We start from the raw sequence: 17833 nt of genomic DNA, 5'->3' as shown, positions 1-17833 counted from the left end.
AAACAAGTCCTACATGTCCTCTCCCGCCTACACTGTGAAACTCGAAATCCAACCTTTAGTACTGCCTCTGTTTGGGTTGTGGAGAAGGACATGGAGCCTCTCCTGCCTCTGTCCATAGATCACTGCTGGTCATCATAAAAATAGAACAAGAGGCAGGAGATTCACAGAATGAAGTTCCTCCTCCTCTCCTGCCAGACCCCCCTGACTATCACCTTGAGAACAATAGGATCAGGCATGTTTAAACCCAACTCCCGATCCTTCTTTTTCCCAGCATTTGCCATCAGGAGAAAGTTGGAATGCCCCCAGACACATTAAATGGTTGGTCAGTTTCTCCGAAATTGGCGGGTTCAGACGGTGACCAGCTTTAACCACTTCATCTAATCTTTACAGCACAAGAAGCTTGCAGAAGGGAGCACCTATGAGGAGATCCCAACTTCTACTGTGTATTCAGAGAACGATATCAGCAATTCCATCAAGAATGGAATCTTGTACCTTCAGGATCCCATAAATCACGTAAGTTTTCGAATTGGGATAGTAAGAGATACGTGGGGCGGTATCTAATACTGAATGTTTTTTTTTTTTTTTTTTTCTCTGTACAGGAGTGGTATCCTCACTTCTTTGTACTTACAAGCAGCAAGATCTACTATTCAGAGGAGACGACTGGCGGACAAACCAACGATGATGAAGAGGAGCAGAAAGAGGTTGGTAGCACAGAATCACAACCAATAAAAGTCCATTATAAGCTGTGCCAGCTCAGTGGTTAGCTCTGGTGCCTTGCTGCGTAGGACAACATCTGCATGGAGTTTGTATGTTCTCCCCTTGTTTGTATGGGTTTCCTCCGGGTTCTCCGGTTTCCTCCCGTACTGCAAAGACATACTGATAGGGCACTTATGAATTGTGAGCTCCACTGGGGACAGCGAGTGATGATAATGTCTGTAAAGCTGTGTAGAATATGTCAGCGCTAATGAGGAAAAATAGCTGCGCTCACCTGTGTCCCGCTTAATGGAGACACGGACCATAAACCCGGATCAGGCAAGATTAAAGTAAAAAAAAAAAGTGGAAAAAAAGTCCAATAAAAAGCGTTGCAACTTTATTCTTCAAAAATCATGAATAAGAATATTCGAAGTGTGACATCATACAGGCAAGATGGCATTATAGTCTACGCCTTTTAGATACCAAAATACAATCCTTATTCATGACATAAGCTATGTAATACAAAAAGTCTTATATAGCCGACCCCCATCCATCAATTGATGGCACCTGCCGAGGGAAAATGGTCAAACAAGATATGCATAAAACATGGAAAAAAAATAATAATTTAAATCACATTAATTGTATTGCAGAATAAGATCGGGTTTTTTATGTCAGCACTATGTAAGTGAGTAAAATAAATTCTGATGGCGGCACATTACATACATATGGTATATTTAGTGTCAAGAGCAAAATAAGACCCCCTGGGGATAAAGCAGGGAAACCTACAGGTATGGATTCCCTGTGTTCCCCTCAATGGATCCCACCCCATTTTTGGCAGAAAACTAATACTATGGTAAAGGCTTAGGTCTCTTTCACACGGCGTCATGTTTTTGGCCCCGATAAGATGCGTTGCGTCGTGGGAAAATGCGCAATTTTTTCGCGCGAGTGCAAAACATTGTAATGCGTTTTGCACGCGAGTGAGAAAAATCGGCATGTTTGGTACCCAAACCCGAACTTCTTCACAGAAGTTTAGGTTTTGGTTAGGTGTTGTGTAGATTGTATTATTTTCCCTTAAAACATGGTTATAAGGGAAAATAATTTCATTCTTAATCCAGAATGCATAGTACAATAGGGCTGGAGGGGTTAAAAAAAATATTTAACTTAATCCACTTGTTCGCGCAGCCCGGCTTCTCTTCTCTCTTCATCTTTGCTGTGCACAGGAAAAGGACCTGTGTTGACGTCACTACGCTCATCACATGGTCCATCACATGATCTTTTACCGTGGTGATGGGTCATGTGACGGACCATGTGATGAGCGCAGTGGCGTCACCACAGGTCCTTTTCCTGTGCACAGCAAAGATGAAGACAGAAGAGATGCCGGGCTGCGCGAACAAGTGGATTAAGGTAAGTTAAATGATTTTTTTTATTTTTTTTAACCGCTCCAGCCCTAATTTACTTAGCATTCTGTATTAAGAATGCTATTATTTTCCCTTATACCCATGTTATAAGATCCCGATCGTCTCCTAGCAACCGTGCGTGAAAATCGCACCGCATCCGCACTTGCTTGCAGATGCTTGCGATTTTCACACAGCCCCAATCACTTCTATGGGGCCTGCGTTGCGTGGAAAATGCACAAAGAGGAGCATGCTGCGATTTTCACGCAACGCACAAGTGATGCGTGAAAATCACCGCTCATCTGCACAGCCCCATATAAATGAATAGGTCCGGATTCAGTGCGGGTGCAATGCGTTCACCTCACGCATTGCACCCGCGCGGAAATCTCGACCGTGTGAAAGGGGCCTTACAATAAATGTACCGGTATATATAATATGCGTATCCAAAGGAAAAACTTGTGGTTCAGCTTCCCATAAAAAACTTGCAGCTTTATTAATAATAATAAAAAAACTGTTTGGATAACAGTTTTTTATTATTAATAAAGCTGCAAGTTTTTATGGGAAGCTGAACCACAAGTTTTTTCTTTGGATTACGTTTGTGTACGGGACTGGGCCCGTGCTTCCGTGAAAGCAACAAAGGTGAGAGCCGTCTTCTATATATATTTGGATCTTATAATATGAGTATATACGATTTGCCAGGTCAGCAACAGCTCTGAACTGCACTCAACTGAAAAATGGTTCCATGGGAAGCTTGGTGCAGGCCGGGATGGACGACACATTGCCGAACGCCTCCTGACTGATTACTGCATCGAGACCGGAGCCCCAGATGGCTCTTTCCTAGTGCGGGAAAGTGAGACCTTTGTAGGGGATTACACACTCTCATTCTGGTAAGCATGCCATGTTGTAGTGCATTACATTGGGTACTACTGCTATCCGGAATAGTGGACCGATGCCATGTAATGAGGCACTATTCCGGATAGCAGTGATACCCAAAATAATGCACTACATTGGCAGTGATTGGTGTCTTGTTCAGATATATTAAAATGTGTTGAGATTTTCTGGCATGTTGATTGACATTGGCTTCTTTTTGGTTGGTTGTTATGTAGGAGAAATGGAAAAGTCCAGCATTGTCGGATACACTCCAGGCAGGAAGCGGGTAGCCCCAAGTTTTTCCTAACAGATAACCTGGTGTTCGAAAGTCTGTACGCCCTGATCAACCACTACCAACAGATGCCATTAAGATGTAATGAGTTTGAGATGAGGCTGACCGAGCCCGTTCCACAAACCAATGCACATGAGAGTAAAGAGTGAGTGACGGGAATTATACCCATCAGTGGATGAAGTTGAATAAAGAGCAGCATTATATGTTTTTTTTAATACGTGTATTACAGAGAGAAGTCCATGTTCCAGTTATGGGGACAAACACTTGATAATTCTTGCCAAAATCTGAATAGCAAAAATTTCGACATTTAAGACTCACTTCCTGGGAACACCCCCAAACTAAATGGAATCACCCATTTTTAGGACAGATTTACATAAACCCCACCAGGATTGTCCTGACCATCTGTTGCCCGTAGCTTGTTCACTAGTGGCATCACACACCAGCAGCACTTATACTGATGACACTGCGCCAGTCCATGGGTATTTTGTGGTGTCACCTATGTGTTACGGCGTCCAATGCTAAGCAGCTGCGGACAAGAATAGGCATTTCTATAGGGGTGCCGGGCGGGTGTGTTGCGGGTCCGCAACACACCACACACGTGTGAATGGAGCCTAAACCTGTCCAGGTTGCTACACAATTAAACGGAATGGCCACTTACTGGCTACTTGTGACCAATGTGTAGGTAACACGACTAATGTGCATTTGGAAAGTCTTCAGACCCTTTCACTTTTTGGTATGTTCCTCGCCTTGTACCCCATTATTCTGCATTTATTACCCCAAAATGGGAAAGTAAAAACAGAATGTTAGAAATCTTTTCTAATTTATTGAAATGGAAAAACTAAATCCTGCATTGACATAAGTATTCAGATCCTTTACTCAGGACTTAGTTGAAGCACCTTTGGCAGTGATTACATCCTCCAGACATCTTGGGTATGATGCCACAAGGTTTGCACACATGGATTTGTGGATTTTCTGCCATTCTTTACTGCAGATCCTCTCAAGCTTGGTCAGGTTGGATGGGGACCGTCGGTGGACAGCCATTTTCTGGTCTCTCTAGAGATGTTCGATTGGCTTCAAGTCAGAGTTTTGGCTCAGGACATTTACAGAGTTGCCCCTAAGCCACTCCTATGTTGTCTTACAAACATTTCTAGAATTCTTTTTTCACTGCAACTTAACAAAATGTGAACAAAAAGTGAAAGGGTCTGAAGACCTCCTGAATGCACTGTATATAACACTTACTAATATAGCCATTGTTGATATTCTTTGCTGTTTGTTATATTTCATAAGCTATGTCCCCATGTTAGGCAAATGTTCTGTGCTGTCCAAGTAGAGATCCTGTCCATAAAATGGCCGCTGATGGAGGGTCATGTAATCAGATACATTACTTAGCCTCTATTCAAAGACACCGCACCTGCATGAAACTGCTAACAGTGCTAGTGCAGATGGCAGGCGCAATGTATGTGAATGGAGGAGACATTACTTGGAGGTGATTTGCCTGGTCACATGACCCTCCTTCAGGAGCCATTTTATGGACATAATCTCTGAGTGGAAAGACTTGTTAAACAAGGGGCGATACCTTCTGAAATATAGAAAACCGTACAGAATATCACCAAAGACTATATTAGTAAGTGCCATATAATCCTCTTATAAACACATTGGTCAACAGTAACCAGAAAGTGGCCAACCCCTTTAACTCTCTATTCCAAGTTACTTCCTTGGACATCTTGTTTGGGCTTCCTTGACTATGATGGACCTATATTCGAGGTGCATATTTGTCGGAAATGGTTTGTCATGCATTTAATTTCAGGTTTAATTGCACATTCCTAAAAATATATTATTAGGGTTCTCCCATAAATGAGATATAGAATGAAAGTCAACTGCTGGTATATGTGGTTATGCACCAGACTTACTCTTTGAATTGAACTTTTGATGTTCTGTTTGCAGGTGGTACCATGCAAGCCTTAACCGAGCACAAGCTGAACACATGTTGATGAGAGTACCGCGGGACGGTGCTTTCCTAGTACGTAAACGGAGTGAGCCCAACTCTTATGCCATATCATTCAGGTGAGACTCTGTGCCTTTATTTAGGATGTGCCAGCTTTCTAATGGTCCATGATGGTTTTTCTCACATTGCCTTTTTGCATTGACCTGGTACAGAGCGGAGGGAAAGATCAAACACTGCCGGGTGCAGCAGGAAGGTCAGAGTGTAGTACTGGGCAACTCCGAGTTTGACAGCTTGGTGGATCTCATTAGTTATTATGAGAAGCATCCCTTATACCGGAAGATGAAGCTAAGGTATCCCATCAATGAAGAGACTCTGGAAAAGATTGGCACAAATGTAAGTACTAAACCTGGGATTTTGTCCTGGGCCAGGTTGACCTCTGGAAAGCATGGACCCATCACTATCCCACCTCTGTCTTGCAGGAACCAGATTATGGGGCACTTTATGAAGGGAGGAATCCAGGTTTCTATGTGGAGCCGAACCCCATGCCTGCTTTCAAGGTATTCCCTCCTACTAATTGTGTTGTAACTCGTGTGTAGATGTCTTTGTTTCTCCTTTTTACCTTTGTTTTTTCCTTTCCTAATAATCCTTTTTTTCTCCCTGGATCTCCTCCTGTGTCCCCAGTGCTCTGTTAGGGCCCTGTTTGATTATAAAGCTCAGCGAGAGGATGAACTTACTTTCACAAAGAATGCCATCATCCAGAATGTGGATAAGCAGGAGGGTGGATGGTAAGCACTTTGCCTCCCAACCATGTTCTGTATAGAAGCCTGTTTGCAGGCCTACTCTAATTTCAAAAGTTGTCTTATATGGACAGCCCCTATCCATATGGCCTCTTAGGACATATGGATTTCATAAAGGAGGGGGGGTCTCATGATTGGGAACTCTCTCTGTGTGCCAGAGTGCTGTGCTGCTAAGTATCAGGATCTCCAACTGTGGCAGACGTAGCCTATCCATGTACTACCTCTCCTCTGCTGCAGCCACTGCAGTGAAATGTGTGGCTTGGTTATTTCTCCTGGAGATAAGAGCTGCTTCCTTGGGGTTTCAGAAGACCCACCAAGATCAGCTGATCACCTGGCCATATCCATTTTTGCAATGGACAGTCTTGGTAAGACAACTTTTGTAAGAGTATGTTGACATTAGCGGATATGCTGCAGATTTCATACATCAAATCGATGCCCGATGCTCTGCAAGTAGCCTGCAGACCACATTGGTACAGGCTATTAGCAGAGCTGAGAGAGCATCGGCCAGGAGCTCCCATATCACATTGCTGCTCTGCTAAAGACTCAAATCCTAGGGATTTTACCAGGGAGCCGGCGGAGGTGACTGGTCGAACATCTCCAGAGGGTTCGGTCACAGACTAAAATACATGTTGGCTGTTTGGCCTAAAAACCCAGATATGCCAGGCAGACTTTAGAAAATCAACGCTTGTACAGGCAGAAACAGCAATGCTCTGGCCTGTACAGAGCTCAATACGGCCCCAGGGGAATCCATACTCCCATACAGCGCTGAGTATGGATTCTAAAGCACGACTGGCACCTGAATTTTAGGCGTCAATATCACTTGGAAAAGAATAAAAAATAAAGTACATTACAAAAATAATTTCCTTCACATTTAGAACTGGTTTTTAATAAAGTGTGTGTAGGTATAGGTACACATTAAGAAATCTCATCCATATGCTGAGAAATAAAAATCTGTCTATATCGGGTTGTACCCTTACTGTTGAAATATTAACTACAAATTACAATTACCACAATTAGATACTATTATTGATATTGGCCTTACATTTTCTGTAGGTGGAGAGGAGATTATGGGGGTAAAAAGCAGATGTGGTTCCCTTCCAACTATGTGGAAGAGATCTTCAACCCCCCTGAGCCTGAACCAGAGCGACCGGTAAGTAATACTTACCACATGAGGTGGGGTAAGGAAGTTTGGGCATCTTAGGTCACTTAAAAAATATAATACCTTCTAGTTTTCCTGGATTATGCTGTTCTTTATGGGCCTACTTAGACATGGCACAGATAGGTTGGGCAATGATACCAGCCTATGTATTTTTGTAGATTGCATAAACTAATAGATTTTTTTTCCCCAGCACCTGGATGAGAACAGCCCTCTTGGAGACCTGCTTGGAGGAATATTGGATGTGCCATCTTGTCAGATTGGTAAGAGAACCCTACAAGTGATGACTTTTCTGCTAGTTATGGAGTTACCATACATGATGTAGGTGGTTTCTACCTGCCATATGTCCTTTATTTTAGCTATCCGGCATGAAGGGCTGAACAACCGCCCATATGTTTTCTCTATAAATGTCCCATCTGTGACAAGATGTCCACTTGATGTGGCCGCTGACTCAGCGGAAGACATGCAGGACTGGGTGAGAAAGATCCGGGAGGCAGCTCAGACAGCAGACGCTCGGGTATGAGGATCCATATCTGTCTTGTGTTTTTATTACAGTGATTAAATGAAGCCATCAATAGCAGACTTATGTTTAGTGGTCCATAAATGTAAACTAGCTCACCTTACAATCCACAGCCCTGTGCACGGTAGAATACAAGAAGAAAAGATGGTTCCAGCACTTGTAATAACTCAGTTGCCTTTATTTATTTCTTGTAGCATGTAACTCACATGGACACAAACCTTCACTCCAGCATGGTTGACGCGTTTCGAACACAGGTGTGTTCTTATTCCAGGTTACCACTAAGAACACTCCTGTGTTTGAAACGTGTCAACCATGCTGGAGTGAAGGTTTGTGTCCATGTGAGTTACATGCTACAAGAAAGAAATAAAGGCAACTGAGTTATTACAAGTGCTGGAACCATCTTTTCTTCTTATGTTTAGTGGTGTATCTCTTGGTGCCATTTTTCTTTTATAATATTCATGATCTTGCAGCTCACCAGTAGCTAATGACGCTGAGGTATTTTATAACCAAATAGTAAAAAACGTACTTGAATGGGTTGTCTGTTTGGACAGTCTCTTTTTGATCTAATTCCCATGAGCTGATCACCGATTTCTGCTGTACCTGGCAGCAAGTATTCAATTTGCCTACAGCACCACCACAGGAAAAATGAAGCATTACAAGTAAGCAGTGGGTTATCTATGTAAAGCTCTTATACGCCGAGTCCTCTATTTTCACTAATGGAACCCTGAATCCTCTTTATGAACGCTCTGATAGAGTAATTTAAAAAAATAGGTTTTCTAAGACAGATAATCTTATTTTAACCTTTTTCGTTCATTGTGTTTTTGCCACTTAGCTCACTGAGGGCAAAATCATGGAACGAAGAAAGAAAATTGCCCTGGAGTTGTCTGAACTAGTCATTTATTGTCGGCCTGTGCCCTTTGATGAAGAGAGTAAGTGAATGTGTTTTTTTAACACTTCAAAGTTCCTACTGTTCACTGGGCTCAGATATGGGAGCATATTTGAAAAGGCGAAGATTATCAATGTCACTACCTTCGGTTCTCCTACAGAGATTGGCACAGAGAGGGCATGCTATCGGGACATGTCCTCTTTCCCTGAAACTAAAGCTGAAAAGTATGTCAACAAGCAAAAAGGCAAAAAGTTCCTTCAGTATAATCGGCGTCAGCTATCTCGCATTTACCCAAAAGGCCAGCGCCTGGATTCTTCCAACTACGACCCATTGAACATGTGGATATGTGGCAGTCAGCTGGTGGCTCTCAATTTCCAGACACCAGGTAACTTTCGATTTTATATATTTTTTTATTTCATGATAAGGCATCATGTTTATAGCTGTATTATGGCTCCTTACAATGCTTGAATTGGAAGGAATCGCAGTAGGATACCCATTGGGCCCCAATGTACCTCACTGTGCAGTATATACAGTACTGTGTTTTTAATGGCATGCTCCATTGGATGGCATCCCATATTATAAAGGCATTCTCTCCTATAACAATATCTCTCAACATATTGAGCCCCTGCAGCAGGGAACTCCATGTGACGCTTTATGGTCCCTCTGCCAAGTCTTACTCCTATCGTACTAAGTTCTACATCTTCTTGTGGTGCTTATTTTCTTCAGACAAGCCCATGCAGATGAACCAAGCTCTGTTCCAGTCAGGAGGGCGCTGTGGTTATGTCCTGCAGCCAAACAGTATGAGAGAAGAAATGTTTGATCCGTTTGACAAATGTTCCCTTCATTTAGTGGAGCCGATCATTGTCCATATTGAGGTAAGGCTCTGGAAACCAGTCTAGACTCTGCAAATGTCCTACATGGACAAACAAAAAATTGGCTGCATACACATGTATAGGTCAAGAGCAAGTTGCGGTGGACTGTGGTGACTTTTTTTTTTTTTTATTCACAGATTCTAGGGGCCAGGCATTTGCCCAAAAATGGCAGGGGTATCGTGTGTCCATTTGTAGAATTGGAAGTTTGTGGAGCAGAATATGACAATGCCAAACTAAAAACAGAAATTGTAGGTAAGATATGTTGGGCTTTTGTGACATATAAGGTATAAATAATAAAAGGGATGGCTCACTTGGGATGGGATGCTGTGGCTAGAATCTTCAGGTCAGCAAAGCCTCTCTCTACCCGAGGACCTTTTGCAATCAGATTTACCAGTTTGAAAAAGTGATATTGCCAGAAGCTCTTGTTCTTGTGACCTTTCCTCCTCCAGTACATCTCTTTTTGGCTTTCTCTGCAGTTGATAATGGTCTGAACCCAGTTTGGCCTCAAAAGTCTTTCCAGTTTCATATTGCAAATCCAGACTTTGCCTTCCTTCGATTTGTCGTCTATGAAGAAGACATGTTCAGTGACCAGAATTTTCTGGCCCAAGCATCTCTTGTTGTGCGCGGCCTCAAAACAGGTGCAGTATAACACGTGATTGTAGTCTTAGGACACTTATGTGGTTGAGTTCCTGGAAAAAAAATCATGTTTTCTATATCTTTGTAGGTTTTAGAGCAGTCCCCTTGAAGAACAATTACACTGAAGACTTGGAGCTGGCTTCACTCCTCATCCGGTTGGACATCTACCCCAGTAAAGTAAGAAGTTGCGGAGGGGCTATTGACTGAGCTATTGATAGAAACCATTCAGCCTTGCCGTTATTTTACAATTGAACGGAAAAACTTAAGGTCAAATTGAGACCAAGAATCTGCCATCACCTTTATAATCTCTATCTAACAAGTACTAGACGGTATGGCCTCTCCTAGATCTTCAGGTCCAGTAGTAACTTAAAGTGGTATTCCCACCTCAGACATGGATGGCACTTCGCTAGGATATGCCCTAAGTGTCAGGTAGGTGCCGGTCTGACGGACCTGCTCCTTTCTCCAGAATGGGGTCCCCAAAGTCAAGGAAAGTGAGTGCATGTACTTTTCATTCAATGCAATGGGAAGTCCCATAGCAGTGAATGGAGAGCGTACCGCACATGCATGGCCACCCCTTCTTTCACCGCAATAGGACTGCCGTAAATAGCTAAGCCAGCACTTGGCTATTTATGAAACTCCTATCTATAGTGGTGAACCGAGGGTGGCCACACATGCAAAGCTGCTCTCCTTTCACTTCAAGGAGCCCATTCTGGAGTGGGTTCCAGAGGTGGGACCCACACCTATCTGACATTGATGGCATATCCTAGTGATATGCCATCAGTGTCTGAGATGGGAATACTTCTTAAGACGTACTGCCATCATTTCCACCTAAATATGTGATACAGAACTGATTAAATGTTCACATTTGTGTTGAAGCCTCCCTAGCAAATTTGATGCATCGCTGTTGCTCCCATCAAAACGACACATTGATGAAATCTGTTGGAATCTGGCAGTAATGAACCAATGTCACAGTGCAAGTGTGAACATAGCCTAACTATCTAGCAAAGCCACACAAATGAGGATTTGCTTTTTAGATGAATGATTCATTGTTCAGGAGTCCACGTAATTTCTCTTATTTATTTTGCAAAAATATAGAAAAATTAGATTTTTGATGTACTTTATTTATTTTTATTTAATTTATGTTTCACATGAAATAACCTGATAATTACATTCTTCGGGTTATTACATTTGTGTGGATACTTAGTGTGCATATATTTTTTTTATTTAAAGTGTAACTTCCATTTTTTGTTAAATGTGTAGGGCAAATTATTCTGATCATTTTTTTCCATGAAAAACTGCCTTGAAGTTGTCTTTTGGCAGTGAGGTGCCCATCTTCACTGTTTTATCACAGCGCAATATATAGCTAAAACTACCCATAAATAATATAAATTATATATATATATATATATATATAATATAGAGAGAGACAGATAGCGGTATATATATATATATATATATATATATATATATATATATATATATTTATTATATATAATAAATATATTATATTTCAGACGGTTGTTAAGGGGTTGAAAATTGCTTTATTTAGTGTTTTTTTTTTTAAATGCACATAATTGATATTAGAAATACGGAACTGAGGATGCCTTGTTGTATTTAGATTAATATATAACTTTTATTTAGGTCATATAAAATAAATGAGACAGTATGGTGTATAAATCTACACTATTAGAAGATAGGGGGCGCTATGGGTCTATATCAGCAAATGAGGCCAGTCTGCCTGTTATAGTAGAGGAGGGTGGTACCCTGGGGAGGAGCCTATTAGTCCGGACCCTAACTCACCCTGTATACTCACCCTACTTGGCCTGGTCTAATAGGTGTCAAAACCTCAGTGGCTGTAGTCGGGGCACTCGTCCTGACAAGGACGACCCCCAGCCTCAGGAACCTCGGGCCTGTGCTGTAAACCCTATTCTCTTACCTCCCTAGAAGTTGTTGATGGTACCTTTTATCCTACGCGTTTCACCGGGTGTAGACTCGGCTCGTCAGGGATATTGGTGAACAGAGCACCGGATGCAGTGGCTGTGCGTCTGTAGTCTTCTTCTGGCAGTAGGATAAAGGTACCATCAACAACTTCTAGGGAGGTAAGAGAATAGGGTTTACAGCACAGGCCCGAGGTTCCTGAGGCTGGGGGTCGTCCTTGTCAGGACGAGTGCCCCGACTACAGCCACTGAGGTTTTGACACCTATTAGACCAGGCCAAGTAGGGTGAGTATACAGGGTGAGTTAGGGTCCGGACTAATAGGCTCCTCCCCAGGGTACCACCCTCCTCTACTATAACAGGCAGACTGGCCTCATTTGCTGATATAGACCCATAGCGCCCCCTATCTTCTAATAGTGTAGATTTATACACCATACTGTCTCATTTATTTTATATGACCTAAATAAAAGTTATATATTAATCTAAATACAACAAGGCATCCTCAGTTCCGTATTTCTATTATTGAGACCACTGAGAATACAAATAGGAGGTCCACCTACTGTAGATCCCTAATATACATTCTTGACATAATTGATATTGCTGCATCCATAGTGACCTGAAGTATAAAAAGACCATTCGTTTAACCTGCATCATAAATGCTGTAAAAAAAAAAAAACAATCCCACACATAACACAGAATACAAAGCGATCAAAAATACATAAACCCCAAAATGATGCCAATGAAAATGTCAACTCATTCTGCAAAATCATACCCTAACACAGCTCTGTCTGGCAATACAATGAGGCAATGTAAAAGCAAAAGGTTTTTGTGCAAAAGTAGAACATAAAAACTCTTCAGGTAATTGGTATTCTCATAATTGCACTAACCCATAGAGTAACAGTCACACGTTATTTATGTTGAACTAGTATGACATATTTATTTTTTCAAATTTTTTGTTCTCTATAACCTGGGTGCGTCTTGTAGTCCAAAAATATGGTATATGTGAAAATGCTTTTGCAAAAGGCACTAAAGGTCTTCTATTTGTTGTGCTCTCATCAACTTCCAACAGCTAATTTTCCGATTATATTTCAGCAGGAGAATGGTGAACTGAATGGGGCTTCAGCTCCCCGAGAGCGTGTTAATGATTCCACTGCAAGGCTCCGTGATGGCTTTGGGGATTCTCGATATGCTGCACAACAGCTGGATGATTTCCGAATCCCTCAAGAATTTACAGATGGGTTTGACAGAGAGAAGAGGTAAAGCTAAATCTCTGTGTGATTAATGTGCAAGCAGATTTGTACCTATGGAACCGGCTGACCTGTTACATGTGCACTTGGCAGCTGAAGACATCTGTGTTGGTCCCATGTTCATATGTGTCCGCATTGGTGAAAAAAATGAAGTTGTGATATATGGAAAGGAACCTCTAGGAGCAACGGGGGCGTTGCCATTACACCTAGAGGCTCAGCTCACTCTGCAACTGCCATTTCCTCTGCACTTTTTGATTGACAGGGCAATCAATCAAACTACAGAGGGCGCGGAGCTTCTAGGTGTAACGGCAACGCCCCCGTTGCTCCTAGAATCTCATTTGCATATATAATTTTCTCAGCAATGTGGACACATATGTACATGGGACCAACACAGGTGCCTTCAGCTGCCAAGCGCCCTTTAATGGGTTGTACAGTTAAGAGAATCTATTTTCAAACTCCATAATAGGGGCATAAAGTCATCATTGATGGGGCTCCTCGCTCCATGAGTCCGAGTGGAGAGTTGCTCATCAAATAATTAGCCGTCAAGGTCTACCAGAGCGAGAAATGTGCTTAGGGCGGTTTCACAATTGCGTTTTGGTTTCCGGTTCTGAGATCTGGCAGAGGATCTCAAAACCGGACCAAAATCCGGATGCATCCGTACTATTAGGATGCGGCACTAAAATCACTGTATGTAAATGTGTGAGTGATCCTTTTTTTTTTTTTTTTTTTTGATCCCATTTTTCTGCTGGAATTTGTTCCTTTTTGAAGACTGGACACAAAACCACAGCTTGCAGCTGTTTTGGTCTGGTTTTGAGATCCTCTCCTGGATCCCAAAACCGGAATGGCACATTGCAAGTGTGAAACCGTCCTAACCGCAGTTCTCGCTCTGGTAGACCTTGACGCGAATCATTTGAATGGCTGGATTAACTGGAGTGTTAGCTTCATTTGCAAAAGGAGTTTTCCTCATGGCACTTGTGTCTCATCACTTGAATGGGAGCTGAGATGAAATACGGTGACACGGCCAATACACAGCCTTCTGCTTCCAGCTCCGCCCACTGGTTTGTTTTCAGTGCCAGCAGCTGCTGAGGTGAAAGTCTGACAGCCAGAACCCTTACCGATCTGAGGATAGGTCGTCAAGTTCAAGAGACTAGAAAACCCCTTTAAAGGGGTTCACTTGAATATGGCGAGCAGTTGTCGTTATACTGCGCTGCCACTAGAAGGGAAACGACATGCAGTTAAATTTTGAAGAGGATACTGCACTCACATAAGCGCTGTGACCCTTTCGAACAACTGTTCGGGGTGGGAAGGGTCTTGGAAAGTTAGGTCATCAGTATTATACCACTCCCTTCTTTTTTCAGTCACACTGAATGGGAATTTTTACCGTTTTCTCTACTAGGAATCCTAATGAAAAGTACAGATTTCATCAAAAGGGTTGCCTGGCCAGAAACTTAAAAAAAAAAAAAAAAAGGACTGAATGGCCTAAAGGGGTGGTTCATTAATGGTGAAATGTTCTATAGACCCCAGAGCACAGCTGGATCCACAATAGTAATCATATTTACCTCATCCTTGCTGCTTGGTTCGGGCTCCATCGCTGCCCCACAGGTCTCTGGTCTCTCCATGCCAACATCCGGTTTGACGTGATCGCTGTGGAGGTGACATGTCACCCATGCATCCTGTGACCCAGTGTCATGAAACATGGGTCAGACAGTGTGGGGTTTGTAGAAAAGGTCTCCATTGGTGAACAAGTCCTTTTGTAGTGAAAAATGCATCTTACTGATCCCCCTGCTGCTCTCGTCCCAATGCTTCCTGGGTCGCCTGCTGTTCTTTACACCCTTCTGCGCCCGCTCAGCCGTTCACTGAAGCAGCAGAGGATCAGTAAGGTATTTTTTAGACATTATGCCCCTGTTTTAAACATTTTTCCCGGCCAGACAACCCCTTGAAGGCAAGTGAGATTATTTTAGTAAATGTGATCATTGATATTTGCACCTTCACTATTCCTTTCTTTACAGGGTCCCACGAAAGACACGCCTGAGTGGAGATAACAAACTTTGAACTCCAAGCGACAAGGATGTTTGTAGAAGGAGGGCGATACGGCTTCTGGCAACAACCAAGAAAAGAAAAAAAACAAGCTTCAGTCCTGTCCTTTTGGAAAACAGTGCCTCGACGTGGACTCTGCCTCCAGGCAGCTTGATCTTTGCACATTCTGTGTCTCAAGATAACCTCTGCAAGGGTCATTTTGCTTAGTGTTTCCGTCAAGGGAACCATCTACCTGCAGCACAAACTGTAGGAACTCTTTCCCTCTATATATCATGCCTTGTATATTAGTATGGCTGCTCTCATAGACTGGGTTTCCAGAGTAGCATACCACCGCCCATGCTTGATCTTTGGTCGTCGTCTGTCAAACTGTGAAAGAAGGATCTGAAGAATAGTTTGTATGAATACCCCAGGTATAGCTCATCTTTCCGTGCTGCACCACATTCCAGGGTCTCGCGAAGTACAGAAAAGCTACAGATTATATTTTTCTTCTTCGGTTTTCATGTGCGTGGCCATTGACCTCTCACTGCAATAGTTCTCTTGGGGCCATGGAAGCAAAGTTTGGTATCTTGCTGCAGTTGCACCTAGTTTTATGTTTCATCTTCCAGTACACCATGTTTTATAGTTTTGGACTCATCATCATAAAACCAGCCATTTCAGCAGATCTGGACAATCAAACATGGCAGCTTGAACAATTTAATTACAAGAAAGTCACTGATACTGTTTTTGTTAATTTGACAGAGAACTGATGATGGGTTGTTGTCCGTGATTAGAAAAAAAATGGCAGGTTTTTTTTGTTTTGTTTTTTTCCAGAAACGGCACCACGCCAGCCAGTTGAATCGTTTTGTCTCTCCAGCTCCATTCATATGGACAATTGTGGTGCTCCTGGAGGGTGGGTGGCTAGGGGACAACAGTTTTTCTAATTTCAGATGACCCTTTAAGCTCCTACAAAGTAGTCAGGTCAACTGTTTGTGTTATACCTTACTAGTAACTGGCTTTTAAGGAAATATGACTTAATGGGGTTTTCCAAAATATTTCGTCTGGATAGGTCATCAGTATCTGATCGGTGGGGGTCTGACATCCTGAATCCCTGCCGATCAGCTGTTTGAGAGGGCACCAGTGCTCGCAGTAGCGCCACAGCTTTCTCACAGCTTTTCCTACTCCATGTGATGTCACATTCATCGGTCACAGGGCCTAGGAGCAGCTCAGTCCCATTGAAGTGAATGGGGCAGAGCTGCGATACCAAGCACAACCGCTATACAATGTGCAAGCTGTGCTTGGCGATCTGAGAGAAGGCTGCGGCACTACCGTGCGTGCCAGTACCTTCTCAAACATCTGACCGGCAGGTGTCCTGGGTGTTGGACCTCTACCAATCCAGAGAATAGATCATCAGTTAAATAATCTCCAAAAAACCCTTTAACATGCACTCACCTTGCCAATATAGAGCTTCATTATTGCCCAGTGGTTAATTAGACCTCAGAAGTATTAAGGTGGATTTGTTCTGGAATTGTATGTCAATGTGGCCAAATTCATATATGCCAGTGTCCAGCCAATCATTTCTCCAGAAATGTTACCCGAAGCTTTGCCATTCCTTTATTCATGAGGCCATATTAATCGCCAGTATTTTTGTTGTGAAGTTGCCATTCTCCCAATGTGAATGTAGGGGGTTGGTTCCACTCAGACGGCGGTATTTACAGCTACCAGACCCACAGTTCTAACTTCGGTCGCTGTTGTGTTCTATAGTTATCCAAGTTTAGTTTGATTGACCAACTGGAACACGGACAAGTTTAAAATGTCTTGTCTGAGAGAGACCTTATGGGTTTGCATTCCTGCCTTCGTGTCTGTAGGAGGCCACCACATATTTTTTTTGTTCTGTGAGATCCAATAGACACTTGTGCAAAACTATAAAAGAGACAAATAGACTGACATTACGCCAATTTCAAAGAGCATGTGCCTTATTTCAGTCCCCCTTCACACTCTGCTGTAAAGCCATGCCTAATTGTTACTCTTTGGTGGGGTCACATAGAGGAGTTTCCGCTCAGTCTTGAGCCACATTTCAGTAGTATCACTAACACTTGCATTGAGAAGTCACAATCCGTTGTGTATTCACGCCACCAAGATCCTGTTCCACCAGATCTTAAACAGTTTACATGGCATTAAAAGCAAGTCTGAAGTGCAATACCAGACAAAGACCATGACAAAAGTGGCTCTGATTCTCTCTTTTTTTTCTTTTTATTTTTTCCAGTACAATGCAACCCATGTAAACATAGAGCTTATTTAGAAGAGTAACTATGCTGCCCCCGAAGTAGGTTGCTGGCAAGGTGTTCTGGTTGGACCACAGTCTTGGCCTACCTCTATGTATATGTCTGTAAACTAGCTCATAATTCAATAATTAGATCTTAATTTAAAGGGATTGTCCAGTATTAGACAAACATGTCTGCTTTCTTCCAAAGACGGCACCACATGGAACCAGTGGATAGTATTGCAGCTCAGCCCCATTCACTTTAATGCCAAACACAACCCATGGACTGGTGATGTGCCCGTATTAAACACAAG

General features: G+C 42.6%; 1 protein-coding gene across 2 annotated transcripts in view; it reads left to right on the top strand.

Annotated features, from left to right (window-relative positions):
- Nucleotides 1-15365, top strand: part of PLCG1 (phospholipase C gamma 1) — a 91021-nt gene extending 75656 nt beyond the window's left edge. For both annotated transcript variants that reach the window (XM_040434824.1, XM_040434823.1), the window contains exons 14-32: nt 391-513; nt 600-701; nt 2787-2974; nt 3194-3394; nt 5194-5313; nt 5407-5587; nt 5674-5751; nt 5876-5979; nt 7045-7141; nt 7341-7410; nt 7507-7664; nt 8500-8596; nt 8714-8938; nt 9280-9428; nt 9563-9677; nt 9902-10063; nt 10150-10238; nt 13089-13252; nt 15253-15365. In XM_040434824.1, the coding sequence (XP_040290758.1) occupies nt 391-513; nt 600-701; nt 2787-2974; nt 3194-3394; nt 5194-5313; nt 5407-5587; nt 5674-5751; nt 5876-5979; nt 7045-7141; nt 7341-7410; nt 7507-7664; nt 8500-8596; nt 8714-8938; nt 9280-9428; nt 9563-9677; nt 9902-10063; nt 10150-10238; nt 13089-13252; nt 15253-15295 (2466 nt within the window). In that variant the 3' untranslated portion in view covers nt 15296-15365. The remainder of the gene's footprint in view (nt 1-390; nt 514-599; nt 702-2786; nt 2975-3193; nt 3395-5193; nt 5314-5406; nt 5588-5673; nt 5752-5875; nt 5980-7044; nt 7142-7340; nt 7411-7506; nt 7665-8499; nt 8597-8713; nt 8939-9279; nt 9429-9562; nt 9678-9901; nt 10064-10149; nt 10239-13088; nt 13253-15252) is intronic.
- Nucleotides 15366-17833: the final 2468 nt, after the last annotated feature.

Source organism: Bufo bufo, chromosome 6, assembly GCF_905171765.1.
Source record: "Bufo bufo chromosome 6, aBufBuf1.1, whole genome shotgun sequence".
NCBI lineage: Eukaryota > Metazoa > Chordata > Amphibia > Anura > Bufonidae > Bufo > Bufo bufo.
This window is presented reverse-complemented; position numbering and strand designations above follow the sequence as displayed.